The sequence below is a fragment of the Hypanus sabinus genome, chromosome 29, assembly GCF_030144855.1.
Source record: "Hypanus sabinus isolate sHypSab1 chromosome 29, sHypSab1.hap1, whole genome shotgun sequence".
Classification (NCBI taxonomy): Eukaryota; Metazoa; Chordata; class Chondrichthyes; order Myliobatiformes; family Dasyatidae; genus Hypanus; species Hypanus sabinus.
This window is the reverse complement of record NC_082734.1, coordinates 31,014,177-31,027,304: the sequence shown is the minus strand read 5'-3', so window position 1 is coordinate 31,027,304 and position 13,128 is coordinate 31,014,177. Positions and strand designations below refer to the sequence as shown.

The 13,128-nt window shown below is 45.6% G+C and overlaps 1 protein-coding gene across 1 annotated transcript in view; it reads left to right on the top strand.

The window, feature by feature from the left end:
* Nucleotides 1-13,128, top strand: part of LOC132383210 (transmembrane protein 184B-like) — a 94,583-nt gene that overhangs the window by 69,970 nt on the left and 11,485 nt on the right. The window contains exons 7-8 of the mRNA XM_059954100.1: nt 1,844-2,013; nt 9,186-9,380. Of these exons, the coding sequence (XP_059810083.1) occupies nt 1,844-2,013; nt 9,186-9,380 (365 nt within the window). The remainder of the gene's footprint in view (nt 1-1,843; nt 2,014-9,185; nt 9,381-13,128) is intronic.

Genomic DNA, 13,128 nt, shown 5'->3' with positions numbered 1-13,128 from the left:
ATTTGCATTCATTTCAAGAGGATTAGAATATAAAGACAAGGATGTAATGCTGAAGCTTTATAAGGCACTGGTGAGGCCTCACTTGGAATATTGTAGCAGCTTTGGGCACCTGGTCTGAGAAAGGATGTGCTGATATTGGAGAGTGTCCAGAGGAGGTTCATGAGGATGATCCAGGAATGAAAGGGTTATTGTATGAGGAGTGTTTGGTAACAGTAGGCCTGTACTTGCTAGAATTTAGAATAATGTGGTGAGATCACTTTGAAACCTATTGAATGTGTAAGGCCTAGATAAGAGTGGATGTGGAGAGGATGTTTCCTATGGGTGGAATTCGTTGCCACAATTCACAATACACCCAATGACCTGTGTAGGCCAGGTCATTGGGTGTATTTAAGGCAAATGTTGATGGTGATAGTTTGTTGATTGGCATGAAGGGATACGGGGAGAAGACAAGGAGATTGGGGCTGAGAAGGAAGTGATCATGGTGGAATGATGGAGCAGAATTCGATGGGCCAAATGGCCAAATTCTGCTCTGTGTCTTATGGTGTCTCTTAAAGTAAAGGTGAAGAGGAAGGAAATCCAGAGTTCAGGACCAATGAATTTTTTTTTCTTGGGCATTAAAGGTTGATAAAAGTTTATAAAATTGAGAGACAATGATGGGGTAGACAGTTGGACCTGCCTGCACTGTTTGCGTTAGAAGAGGAGACAGCAGCTGGAAAGGTTGGCTCACCCTTCGAATGGAAACTGGCCACCCTCTGCTGCATACAACACCACAAACCACTCCTACTGTTAACCTCATCTCAGCTTTGTGTAGGTTCAGCTTACCCCCGAGTTAAACAGAGATGGCTTGTACAGTGGTGTGTGGGGAGTCTAGGACCAGAGGGCACAGCTTCAGAACAGAAGGATACCCTTTTAGAACAGAGATGATGGGAAGTTTAGCCAGATGGTGGTGAATTTGTGGACTTCGTTGCCACAGATGGACGTGGAAGTGGATATATTTGAAGTGGAGGTCGATAGATTTTTGATTAGTCAGTGTGTCAAAGGTTACAGGGAGAAGGCAGGAGAATGGATTAAGAGAGAAATGGATCAGCTAGGATGAAATGACAGAGCAGATTTGTTAGGCTAAATGACCTGATTCTGCTCCTCTATTTTATGGTCAGGATCTTTTACCCAGGGTGGAAATGTTGAATACCAGAGAGAGGGGTATTAAAAGGGGATGTGTGGATTGAGCTGCCAGGAGTGTTGCAGATTCGATAGTGATGATCAGGAGGCTTTTAGATAAAAACCTGAATATGCAAGGGATGGAAGGATATAGATCATGTGCAGGCAGAAGGAGCTAATTTAATCTGACATCATGCTTGCCACAGATGTCATGGCCAAAGGGCTTGTGTCCTGGCTGAAAGCATGATACCAGATTGTCTTTGTTTGTCACGTGTGCCTCAAAACACAGTGAAATGCGAAGTTTGCATCAACAGCCAACGCATTCCAAGATTGTGCTGTGGGGATTCAGCAAGTGTCACCATGTTCCCGGCACCAATGTAGTATTCCCACAACTTCCTAATCCGTACCCCTATGAATGTGGGAGGAAACCTGAACACCCGGAGGAAATCCATGTTGTCACAGGAAATAATGTACAAACCCTGTACGGACAGCAGTGGGAATTTAGTCCTGTAAAGTGTTTGCCTAACTACTACATATCTTGCTGAGTCTAGAATGATTATTTGGGGATGAGTAGGAGGCTAGAATACAGAAACCAGGATATGATTCTGTGGATAATTAGGGTAATGAGATTGCAGTTTTTCTTGTTTTGGGACTAGGTTAAATCTGTTTCCCTCTACACCCCCAGCGTTGCCAGTGGCTACCTCTACGTTATGATCATCTACAACATCTCCGTCAGCCTCTCGCTCTACGCACTGTTCCTCTTCTACTTTGCCACGAGGGAGCTCCTGAGCCCCTACAGCCCCGTGCTCAAGTTCTTCATGGTGAAATCCGTCATCTTCCTTTCCTTCTGGCAGGGTGAGTGCACACGTTGCTGTCTTCGGTGAGCATGGTCATGGTACTGCAGGACTTGGCGATAGAGGGGAGTGGGTCCTGTTATGTTGGTTTCAAATGGATCATCTGGTCATTGTGCTGTCTTTCTGGGTCCGTTCCCCCCCCCCAATACCTTCCGCGTTTCCCATTGACATCTCAACAGAAAACATTGGAAGGAATAATTTATAGGAAACAGGATTTGACAGATCACAGGTGCATGTTAGTTTGTTGGCATCTGTCTGTCTTGAAGAACAGTGGGTGCTGATCATCATCGTTGCAAGCCTGGGCGAAAGGCATGGAGATCCTGAGATACCCAATTGTTAAGATCCCAGTGTAGTCCAAAGGAAAGCTTATGAAGCGATACGTTTGGCTGCAGGAATGCCGGAAGGACATTCAGTGACGTCCAGTCGCCTTCGGGTCTCCTCTCTGGATTTGCTGTTTGGGTTTATTCCTGTACCCTTCGTCTCTCCCTCGAGGCAGTGGGGCTATTTTACCCGTAGGTGGAGATCTCCATCATACAACAGGATTAATACAGTATTATGCAGAGTATAATCTACATGTAGGCTGTAAAATTCCAGAATGATCGATCAAGATGGCATGCAAATTTATTTTATCAGCAATACATTACATTAACTGGCCCTTCTAGCCCAAGGAGCCACATTAGCCAAGTACACCCATGTGACCACTTAACCTACAAACAATATCTTTGGGAGGTGGGAGGAGCATCTTGACAAAAACTATACAATCAGACAGACATACTTTATTGATCCCGAGGGAAATTGGGTTTTGTTTTAGTCGCATCAGCCAAGAATAGTGTAGAAATATAGCAATATAATTAAATAATAATAAGTAAATTATGCCAAGTGGAAATAAGTCCAGGACCAGCCTATTGTCTCAGGGTGTCTGACACTCCGAGGGAGGAGTTGTAAAGTTTGATGGCCACAGGTAGGAATGACTTCCTATGACGCTCAGTGTTGTATCTCGGTGGAATGAGTCTCTGGCTGAATGTACTCCTGTGCCTAACCAGTACATTATGGAGTGGATGGGAGATATTGTCCAAGATGGCATGCAACTTGGACAGCATCCTCTTTTCAGACACCACCGTCAGAGAGTCCAGTTCTACCCCCACAACATCACTGGCCTTACGAATGAGTTTGTTGATTCTGTTGGTGTCTGCTACCCTCAGCCGGCTGCCCCAGCACACAACAGCAAACATGATAGCACTGGCCACCACAGACTCGTAGAACATCCTCAGCATCGTCCGGCAGATGTTAAAGGACCTCAGTCTCCTCAGAAAATAAAGACGGCTCTACCCCTTCTTGCAGACAGCCTCAGTGTTCTTTGACCAGTCCAGTTTATTGTCAATTCGTATCCCCAGGTATTTGTAATCCTCCACCATGTCCACACTGACCCCTTGGATGGAAACGGGTCACTTGTGCCTTAGCCCTCCTCAGGTCCAGCACCAGCTCCTTAGTCACGGGGAGAACATGCAAACTCCTTGCAGACAGCGTTCTCACTGTAGTTGCAATTGCATTAAGCTGACTGCTACATTACCATGCCACCGTGTATCTCAGTGCATGTGACAATAATAAGCCAATCAAAGTCGAGGAGGCTGAAGATCAGCCATAATCCTGAATGACAGATAAACAGCTTGCTGAAGTGGAAGATGTTCATAGAGTGTATTTGAGACTCTGTTCCTGATCATTGTGTTTAGGAACCAACGGTGGGGTGAAGGGCCTATTTTGTGCGATGAGAAAGGCTTGGTCTGTAATCTTGAGGGGCCTTCTGGGAAAGACTGACCACAATGTGACAAGTTTATTGTTGGGAAGTGATGTGGTTCAGTGCTGAGGACTGGCTCCTGATAAGCCATTGTGGGCTGAATAAAGGAAAATTTCTTCACTCGTAGGGCGTGGCGGATTCTTCATTTATCTACCCTGAGACCTGTGCAGGCTGCCTGATATTCATTAAACAATGGATCAGCAGATTAGTATGCATTTCAGAGAATCGAGCAATATGGGGATTAAAAGAAATTAAAGATGAACGTTATTTGTTACATGCACATTGAAGTGTACAGTGAAATGTATCGTTTGCATCAGTGACTAGTTTGACTGCTGTGCTGGGAGCAGCTGTAACTGTTGCCACATTTCTAGTACCGATGTAGCATACCGCGTGTTACCAACCCTAACCATAAATCTTTGGAATATGGGAGGAAAATGGTTAGGGGGAGAAGGTACAGACAGCGGTGGGCATTGAATCCTAATAGAGATCGCTGGTGCCGTAAAGCTTTGTGCTAATCAGTACGCTATCATGACGCCTAGAAAGTGCAGGAAGATGGTACTATTTGTGTACTATTACTATTTGTGCTGTACTATTCTATGTTCTAGAGTGTAAAGGTAGAAAATGAGCTTTGGTCCTGAATGGTGTGGTTAATTACTCATTTATTGTCACAGGTACTGAGATACAGTGGGAAAACTTGTCTTGCATACTGTTCATGCAGATCAGATAATTACACAGTGCACCGAGGTAGGGCAAGGTAAAGCAATAACAGAATACAGAATAAAGTGTAACGGCTACAAAGAAATGTGGAGGGTTATGCAGGAAGGGTTAGATTGATCTTAAGAGTAGGTTAAAAGCTTAACAAACATCATGGGCTGAAGGGCCTGTACTGTGCTGTAATGTTCTTTAAGTGGCTTCAACTTTGCTGATAAAACTATTAGGTGGCATCTTATCAAAAGTCTTCTGGAAGCCCATCAACCCCTTTACACTCACTAACTCTGTTACCCCATCAGAAAATCTCTATCAGATTGAGCATAATTTGCCCAATGAACGGGTGCTGGGCTGAGATAACTAAGCCACTTTGCACACGTGACTATTAATCCCATCCCCGACCAAGGGTTCCAAGAGCTCTCCCACCATTGAACTTGAGATGAGTGTTTTGCATGGTTTATTATTGTCACATGTACCAAGATACAGTGAAAGGCTTGACTTACTCGTACAGATCATATCACAGTGCAATGAGGTAGAACAAGGCCATTTCCCGCACATCTGCCCTCACCCCATCTGCCCGCCACCCCACTCGGGATAGGGTTCCCCTTGTCCTCACCTACCACCCCACCAGCCTCCAGGTCCAACGTATAATTCTCCATAACTTCTGCCACCTCCAACGGGATCCCACTACCCAGCACATCTTTCCCTTCCCCCCCCTTTCTGCTTTCCGCAGGGATCGCTCCCTACGCGACTCCCTTGTCCACTCGTTCCTCCCCCCCCCCCCCCCCCCCCCATCCCTTCCCTCCGATCTCCCTCCTGGCACTTATCCTTGTAAGCAGAACAAGTGCTACACCTGCCCTTGCACTTCCTTCCTCACCACCATTCAGGGCCCCAGACAGTCCTTCCAGGTGAGGTGACACTTCACCTGTGAGTCGGCTGGTGTGGTATACTGCGTCCGGTGCTCCCGGTGTGGCCTTTTATATATTGGTGAGACCCGACGCAGACTGGGAGACCGTTTCGCAGAACACCTACGCTCGGTCTGCCAGAGAAAGCAGGATCTCCCAGTGGCCACACATTTTAATTTCACGTCCCATTCCCATTCTGATATGTCTATCCATGGCCTCCTCTACTGTCAAGATGAATCCAAACTCAGGTTAGAGGAACAACACTGGATGGGTAGCCTCCAACCTGATGGCATGAACATTGACTTCTCTAACTTCCGTTAATGCCCCTCCTCCCCTTCTTACCCTGTCCCTGATATATTTAGCTTTTTACACCCCTCCTTTTTTCTCTCTCTTTCTGCCAATCACTCTGCCTGTTCTCCATCTCCCTCCTTCTCCAGCTCTGTATCACTTTCGCCAATCACCTTTCCAGCTCTTAGCTTCATCCCACCGTCTCCGGTCTTCTCCTATCATTATGCATTTCCCCCTCCCCCCACTGCTTTCAAATCTCTTACTATCTTACCTTTCGGTTAGTCCTGACGAAGGGTCTCAGCCCGAAACGTCGACAGCGCTTCTCCCTTTAGATGCTGCTTGGCCTGCTGTGTTCCACCAGCATTTTGTGTGTGTTGTTAAAAAAAAGGCTGATTTATACTTGTGCGTCACATTGACACTGTAGGTAACGCATACCCTACGCCATACCTACACCGTAGGGTGACGTTGACCTCTCCAGAAAAGTTACTCATGCCCTGTGGCAACGCAGACTGCAACAACTGTGATTGGTCCGCTTGGTAGCATCAGATTTCCTCCTACGCATTTCTGGTTGCCGCGTCTCCGCCATTTCTGTACACCGATGTGAAACAGATGAACCAAATTGTCAAATCTACCTGCCGACATGCAAAAATGTTTGAAATGCATTTCCTCGTCCATGTCTCTCACGACGAAACTCTACATAGTGGCATAGAAACTCCACTGCCAACTCGCGTTTTGGCGCACACCAACACATGCTCGCTATGGCGTAGAGCGATGCAAAAGTGAAGATGAGGGTTATGGTGTAGGCTGCGGCGTAGCCTGTACACACAAGTATAAATCAGCCTTAACAATGCGGAATAAAGTGTAAAGGCTTCTGAAAAAGTGCAGGTAAATGATCAAATACAAGATCATACCAAGATAGTGACACCAAGAATCCATTGTATTGTACAAGAGATCCAATCAGTGGCAAACAAACTGGGCGAAATGGCCAACTCATTCTGTTCTTAAGGATGGTTGGGGTGGGAGATGCACCAGCTATGGGGGAACAGGTTCTAGATTAATAAGCATGTAAAAGGTTAAAGTGAGAAGGCAAAAGAATGCAGTAATGGGACTGAGAGGGATAATAAATCAGCCATGATGGAATGGCAGAGCAGACTCGATGGGCTGAAAGGCCTAAATCTGTTCCTAGGTCTTGTGGTCTAACAACAAACTTAAGGTCTAATGTTCTGTCCAGTTTGGACTGGGCACCTTATAGCAGATCTGCAGCTTCAAAGTGTCAGAGCCCTGGAGGGCAATGTAATTAGGAGAAATGTACAATATTCATGACCACCAACTTGAGTTGGGGTTTTGATTTAAGAGGCTAGTCTGACGTGATGATGTTATTATGTAAATAGTTTTTAGCGCTTTGTTGTATAAGTTTTTCCAGTTCAATAAACCATGTTATGGGTTTAGTTAAACATAAAAACCCCTTATTTTGTTTTATTTGCGGAAACCCTACAGACCCAGCTTCAACTCTGACCTCCGGCGCTGTCTGTGTGGAGTTTGTTTTCTGTGTGAGGAATGTTTTTAAAAAAATGCACACAGACCGTGCCAGAGGTCAAAGTTGAACCTTTCAGGCTATGGATATGGTGGTTGATGCCCAAACTGGGGTTGCATCGGCTTCCTCCCACATCCTAAAGGTATGTGGGTGGTTAGGTTATATTGTGAGTGTAAATTGCCTCTCGTGTACAGACTCGATGGGCCGAAGTGCTTATTTTCATGTTGTTTGGCTCTGCAACCTCGTGATTTAATTAGCCTGAAGGATTCACTGATTGATGGGTGCCAGGCTGCAGAGTGTAGCTGCAAGTGCCCTCTGCTGTTGAGGAGGTGAATTGCAACTAGGGACTCACTTAATAAATATTTAATTCTGGGAATAGCTTCCTAAAGGTTAGGTCAGGCACATAATAATTGGTTTAGAATTGGTTCCTTCTCTGGGGATGGTAGCCTAGCAGGCAAGCTAACTGCATTGGCATCCAGAGGTACGGACAAAAGAATTCTGAATCTCCCAGTGGCCTCCTCAGATCGTAAATTCAAATGAGTGCATTAAGAATCAAAAGAAAGATTCCAGTGGCACTCACAAGACCACTATATAACTGTAAATAGATGATTCACTGCCCTGGGATTACTGGCTGGGTTTTAATTGGATTTCAGTAATTTCATGGCCCACTTGCATAGAATTTTTTTTCCATCGTAATTATTTAATTCCCATCCCCACTCTGACATGTTGAGCTATGGCCACCTCTAATGCCGCAATTCTGTCTGGGTAGCCTCAAACCCAATGGTGTGAACATCGATTTTTGCCAAATTCTGGCAATTTCTCCCTTTTTTTCCTATTCCTCATTCAGGTTGCCCTCTCAACTGTTCTCATATGCCCCTCACCTGTCTCTGATTCCATTTCTCTTCTTCAGTTTGCTTTGGTCCACTCTCCTCTCCTATTAGATTCTTTCTTTCTTCAGCCCTGTATATTTTCCACCCATCACCTCACAGCTGCTCGATTCACCCCCACCCCCCTTCCCAGACACCTTCCCTCTCACCTGGGCTCACATATCACCTGCCAGCTTGGTTTCCTCACCACCTTATTCTGGCTTTTGCCCCCTTCCTTTCTAGTCCTGATGAAGGGTCTCGGCCTGAAACATCAACTATTTGTTCCTCTCTACAGATACCTGCTGAGTTCCTCTAGCATTTTGTGTGTGCTGCTCAAGATTTCCAGAATTTGCAGAATCTTTTGTATCAATTTAATTCTCTAGCTGCCCTTGTGAGATTTGAACCCATGATCCCAGACGATTTAGGGCTGTAAATGATGGTCTGGTAATTTAACTATTGTGTTACTGTGTGCTATCTCCTCTTTCCCCTCTCACTCACCCTTTGACCAATTTCGTTCCTGCTTACATCTATGGAGATATTTGAAGAGAAATTCTATTGGTCATTTGCAGCTCCCCATGTCCGATCCCACCCAAAGTTAAGTTTATTGTCTGTGTACATACATGGACTTCTACAGTTGCAAGGAGAAACTTGCTTGCAGAAACATCACAAGCATAGCATCGGATAAGTAGCATTCACATTTTAAAAAAACATTTTAAATACTATTTTAAAAGAAAACATAAAGTGCATTGTTGCCCTACTGAGATAGTGATAGGGTCATGCAGGTTGGTCCAAGAACTGATTGGTTGAAGGGAAGTAGCTATTGCTAAACCTGGTGTGAGACTTCTGGCTTCTGTATCTCCTGCCCAGTGGGAGTTGCAAGAAGATAGCACAGCCTGGATAATGAAGATCTGTAGTGGACGTTGCTTTCTTCAGGCAGAGCCTCCTTCAGGTACTTTTATGGTGGGGAGAGTCAAGCTGGTGATGTACTGGATTGAGTCTATTTCCCTCTTGCGTTTCTGCCCTCTCCGTCCCTTGCATTAGTAGGTGTGCTGACCTTTCATTTCCTCCCCCCATCAGGAATGTTGTTGGCTATTCTGGAGAAGTGTGGAGCCATCCCCAAGATCGCAGCGGCCGACGTCTACGTGGGTGAGGGAACAGTTGCTGCAGGCTACCAGAACTTCATCATCTGCATCGAGATGTTCTTTGCTGCCATCGCTCTGCGGTACGCCTTTACATCCAAGGTCTACAGAGACAAGCGAGTGGACTCACAAGGTAAATGTAACCAAAGGAATTCAGCAAGTGATTGCCCTACTCTGGGTGGCCAAGAGGATATCGTTGGTGAATAACGTTTAGGCAAAACCCATCGACTGAGAGAAGGATACTTAAGGTGGCTGGGTTTCTCATCTGTCCATCACTGGTGGTTCAACCAGCCCTCAGTGGCTTGGTCAGATACTTGGTGTCAGTCAACTCTGAGGCAAGGCCACGTGGCTCCTGAGAAACTTGTCTCCACCCATTGCCCACTGGTCGCTCAGAGGGAGGGAGACAAGGAAAGAGGATGTGGGTTCAAACTTGCTTCTGGGAGATGTGCAAGATTAAAGTGGGCAAAGGTGGAGTTCGCAGCCAGCTTCTTACTCACGGGGTGGAAATGGCTGACAACAGAGGGCATTTAAGGTGATTGAAGGAAATTATGGGGATTGTTGGAGGTGAATTCTTTACATAGAGTGGTGGGTGCATGGAACACCCTGCCAGGGGTGGTGGTAGAGACAGGTACATTAGGGAGATTTGAGAGACTCTTAGTTACATGAATGAAAGAAAATTGGAGAGCTATGTGGGAGGGAAGGGTTAAATTGATCTTGGAGGTTAAAAGGTCAGTACAACATCATGGGCCAAAGGGCCTGTAATATGCTATACTGTCCTATGAAAGTGTGGAGATGTGGAGCCCTGAGTTTTACCAGTGCCTCCAGAGGACAGGCAGTCTCTGTAAATACAACTCACAAGTTGTTGGATTTGTCTGTCTTGATCCTACCTGTTAGACCAGGGGTGGGCAAACTTTTTGACTTGAGGGCCACAAAGGGTTCTAAAATTTGACAGGGGGGCCGGACCAGGAGCAGATGGACGGAGTGTTTTGGTAATACACCTCATAAGAGAAAATAAAATATCATGGGATATGTAGAAAACATGTGCTTTAATTTCAACTGAAAATGAACAAATGCATTACAACAAAATATCTGTCTTTGAAGTCCCATGGTATTTAGCTATTTATTGAAATGTCTTTTAAAACACTGAAAATTAAATGAATAAAATACAGCTTTTTTAAATAGTAACAGTTATTATTTTAAAGCACTGAAGATTCTGTTATCAAGATATTATCATCATCACTCTCCTCCTGACTGTCTTTATTTCAAAAACGGTAGGAGATGCAGGTCTACTTGTCCTGCTCCTTCTTATTCAATTGTCCCCTGTGCCAAAACTCAACAACGACCCGCACAATGACAGAACAGTGAGAGCGCGCCAATATGTGGAGCTCTGTGCTCGCAAATCCCCGCAGGCTATCTCCCTTAGCCGGAATGCTGGCTAATTGTGAGCCGGTTCGGATGTGCCAGGAAATGGGTCGCCACAAGGTCACAAAGTAAAGCGCAAATGTGGAGTAATACGCTGCACCTCAACAAAGGTCAATGTATATAGAGTGCGTCATCTATCGGGAAGACGCCAGAATTGCGGGGAAAAAACGTTAACAAGGTTTATTAATATAATTTCATCAAGTTCTGCGGGCCGGATTAAAAAGCTTAACGGGCCGCATATGGCCCGCGGGCTGTAGTTTGCCCATGCCTGTGTTAGACTCTCCCTGGCTGTCCTAGTACTGCCCCCTAGAGTTACCCAGTTATAACAAAGGGCAACCAGGGAGGTCCATTACCTCATCTCCTTGTGCAATACTACATTTATGATTGATCAAAGGCAGGTATACTGTGGAATCGTTCTTGTACTTTCATAACCAGTGCTCTTTACAGGGGCAGGGGACCTTTCTCTCACCCTCTCTCACTCTATCTTTCTGTCTCCTTCTGCCAATCTTTCACCTTGGATAGTCCTGGCGTACGGGCCCTACGGTAGGCAGAATTTAACTTTTTATTCTCTGTGCTGCTGTTGAACTCTGCTCTGTGAATGTCCCATGTTCTGTTTGGGGCCCCCTACCTAAGAAGGGATGTGCTGGCGTTGGAGAGGGTTCAAACAAGTTTTGTGAGAATGAAAGGGTTAATCAGTGAGAAGTGTTCAGGATCAGTTTAATATCATACGTTGTGAAATTTGCGGTTTTGTGGCAGCAGTACAACGCAATACATAAACTCTACTATAAATTACAATAAGAAAGTTTGTCCTGGAAAGTGGCATCACAGGTAATTCCCATTTTCCTTTTGGGTTTCCAGCATGTGGAATTTTTGAATTTTCTGTTCAGGAATTGTTTTTTAAAGTAAAGCACAGTTGAATCTCCCTTCAGAGACCTTTCTCCAAAGGAAGCACCCACCATTTGAAAAGAACAGATTGCACCAGGAGTTAGTTTTATTTGAGACAATAAAAAGGAGCGTGGCGTAGGCAGAGCGGCCAGTGGGCCAGTGTTAGAGGCATCCTTACCCTCTGCGTGTTGCGCCTCAGCCTCCCACTCTGAGTCATTTGCTGCAGTTGATTTTTGACTGTGGAACTTAGGCTTGAGAAGTTAGAGCCAAAACTATAACAAGCTCAATGAGAAGAGGGCGAGTGAGTGACCTAAGTGAGGGTGAAACTCAGAGGTTTCAGAGAGAAGGTGCAGGTAAGCTTTATTTTATTGTCTGTAAATCCTTAGTCCTTCATTCAGTGTAGGCAGGATGGTAGGTAGGGCAGTGGAATACTCCTGTAAGGTGTGAGATCTCAGTGTTCCTGACAGTTACCCTGATGACTGCATCTGCAGGAAGTACACCTAACTGACAAGGAACTGGAGTTGAAAGTACTGGAGGACCACCCAGGAAGCTGGAAATCTCCTTGATGTAACTTTTCCTGAGGTGGTTACACCCAAAGCACAGGTTTCAGATAGTAGTTGGGTGACCGCCAGAAGTAAGGAGAGTAAGCAGTTCCCATGTGGCCATTTCCCTCAGCAACAAGTATACCCCCTTGGATACTGCTGAGGGTCTGGCCGGTTAAGGCACAGCAGCAGCAACCAGGCCAGTGATGCTGTGTCCGGTTCTGAGGCTCGGCAGAGAAAGGTAGAGTCAGGCAGAGCGATAAGTGTTACACTTCATTGTTATGGGTTTCTCAGAGAAGCCAGGATGGCGTGTTGCCTCCCTGGTCCTGGGGTCTAGAAGGTCTCAGAGTAGCTGAAGAATATTCTGAAGGGGGAAGGTGAGCAGCCAGAGGTCATAGTGCACATTGGCACCAATAACATGGGTAGAAAGGGGGAAAGGGGTCCTGCACAGAGAGTGAAGGGAGTTAGGAAAGAAAGCTGAAGAAGAGGACCTCCCAAGTAATCTCTGCATTACTTCCAGCATCACATGTTAATCAAGCCAGGAATAGAATGATAGTACAGATGAATGAGTGGCTGAGGAATGGTGCAGGGGGCAGGGTTTCAGGTTCTTGGATCATTGGAACCTCTTCTGGGGCAGGAGTGACCTGTACAAGAGGAACAGGTTGCACCTAAACTTATTCTGGTAAGGAGGTTCACTAATGCTACTCGGGAAGTTTAAGCAGGGGTGTGGGAATTGGAGCACCAGATCAGAAAGTGGATGGAGAGGAAACTAGGTGTCAAAATAATAGATACGATGGGACAGTTAGTTTGAAGTGTGTGTATTTTAATGCTAGGAGTGTAATGTGTAAAGGAGCATGGATCAGTACATTGAACTATGATGTCGTGGCCATTAAAGAGACTTGGTTGAGAGAGGGACAGGAGTGGGTGCTTATTGTCCCAGGGTGTTTGATCTTTTAGAAAAGATAGAGAGGGAGGCATGGTAGCATAGTGGTTTTCCACATTGTTTTACAGTACAGGCAATCCAGGTTCAGT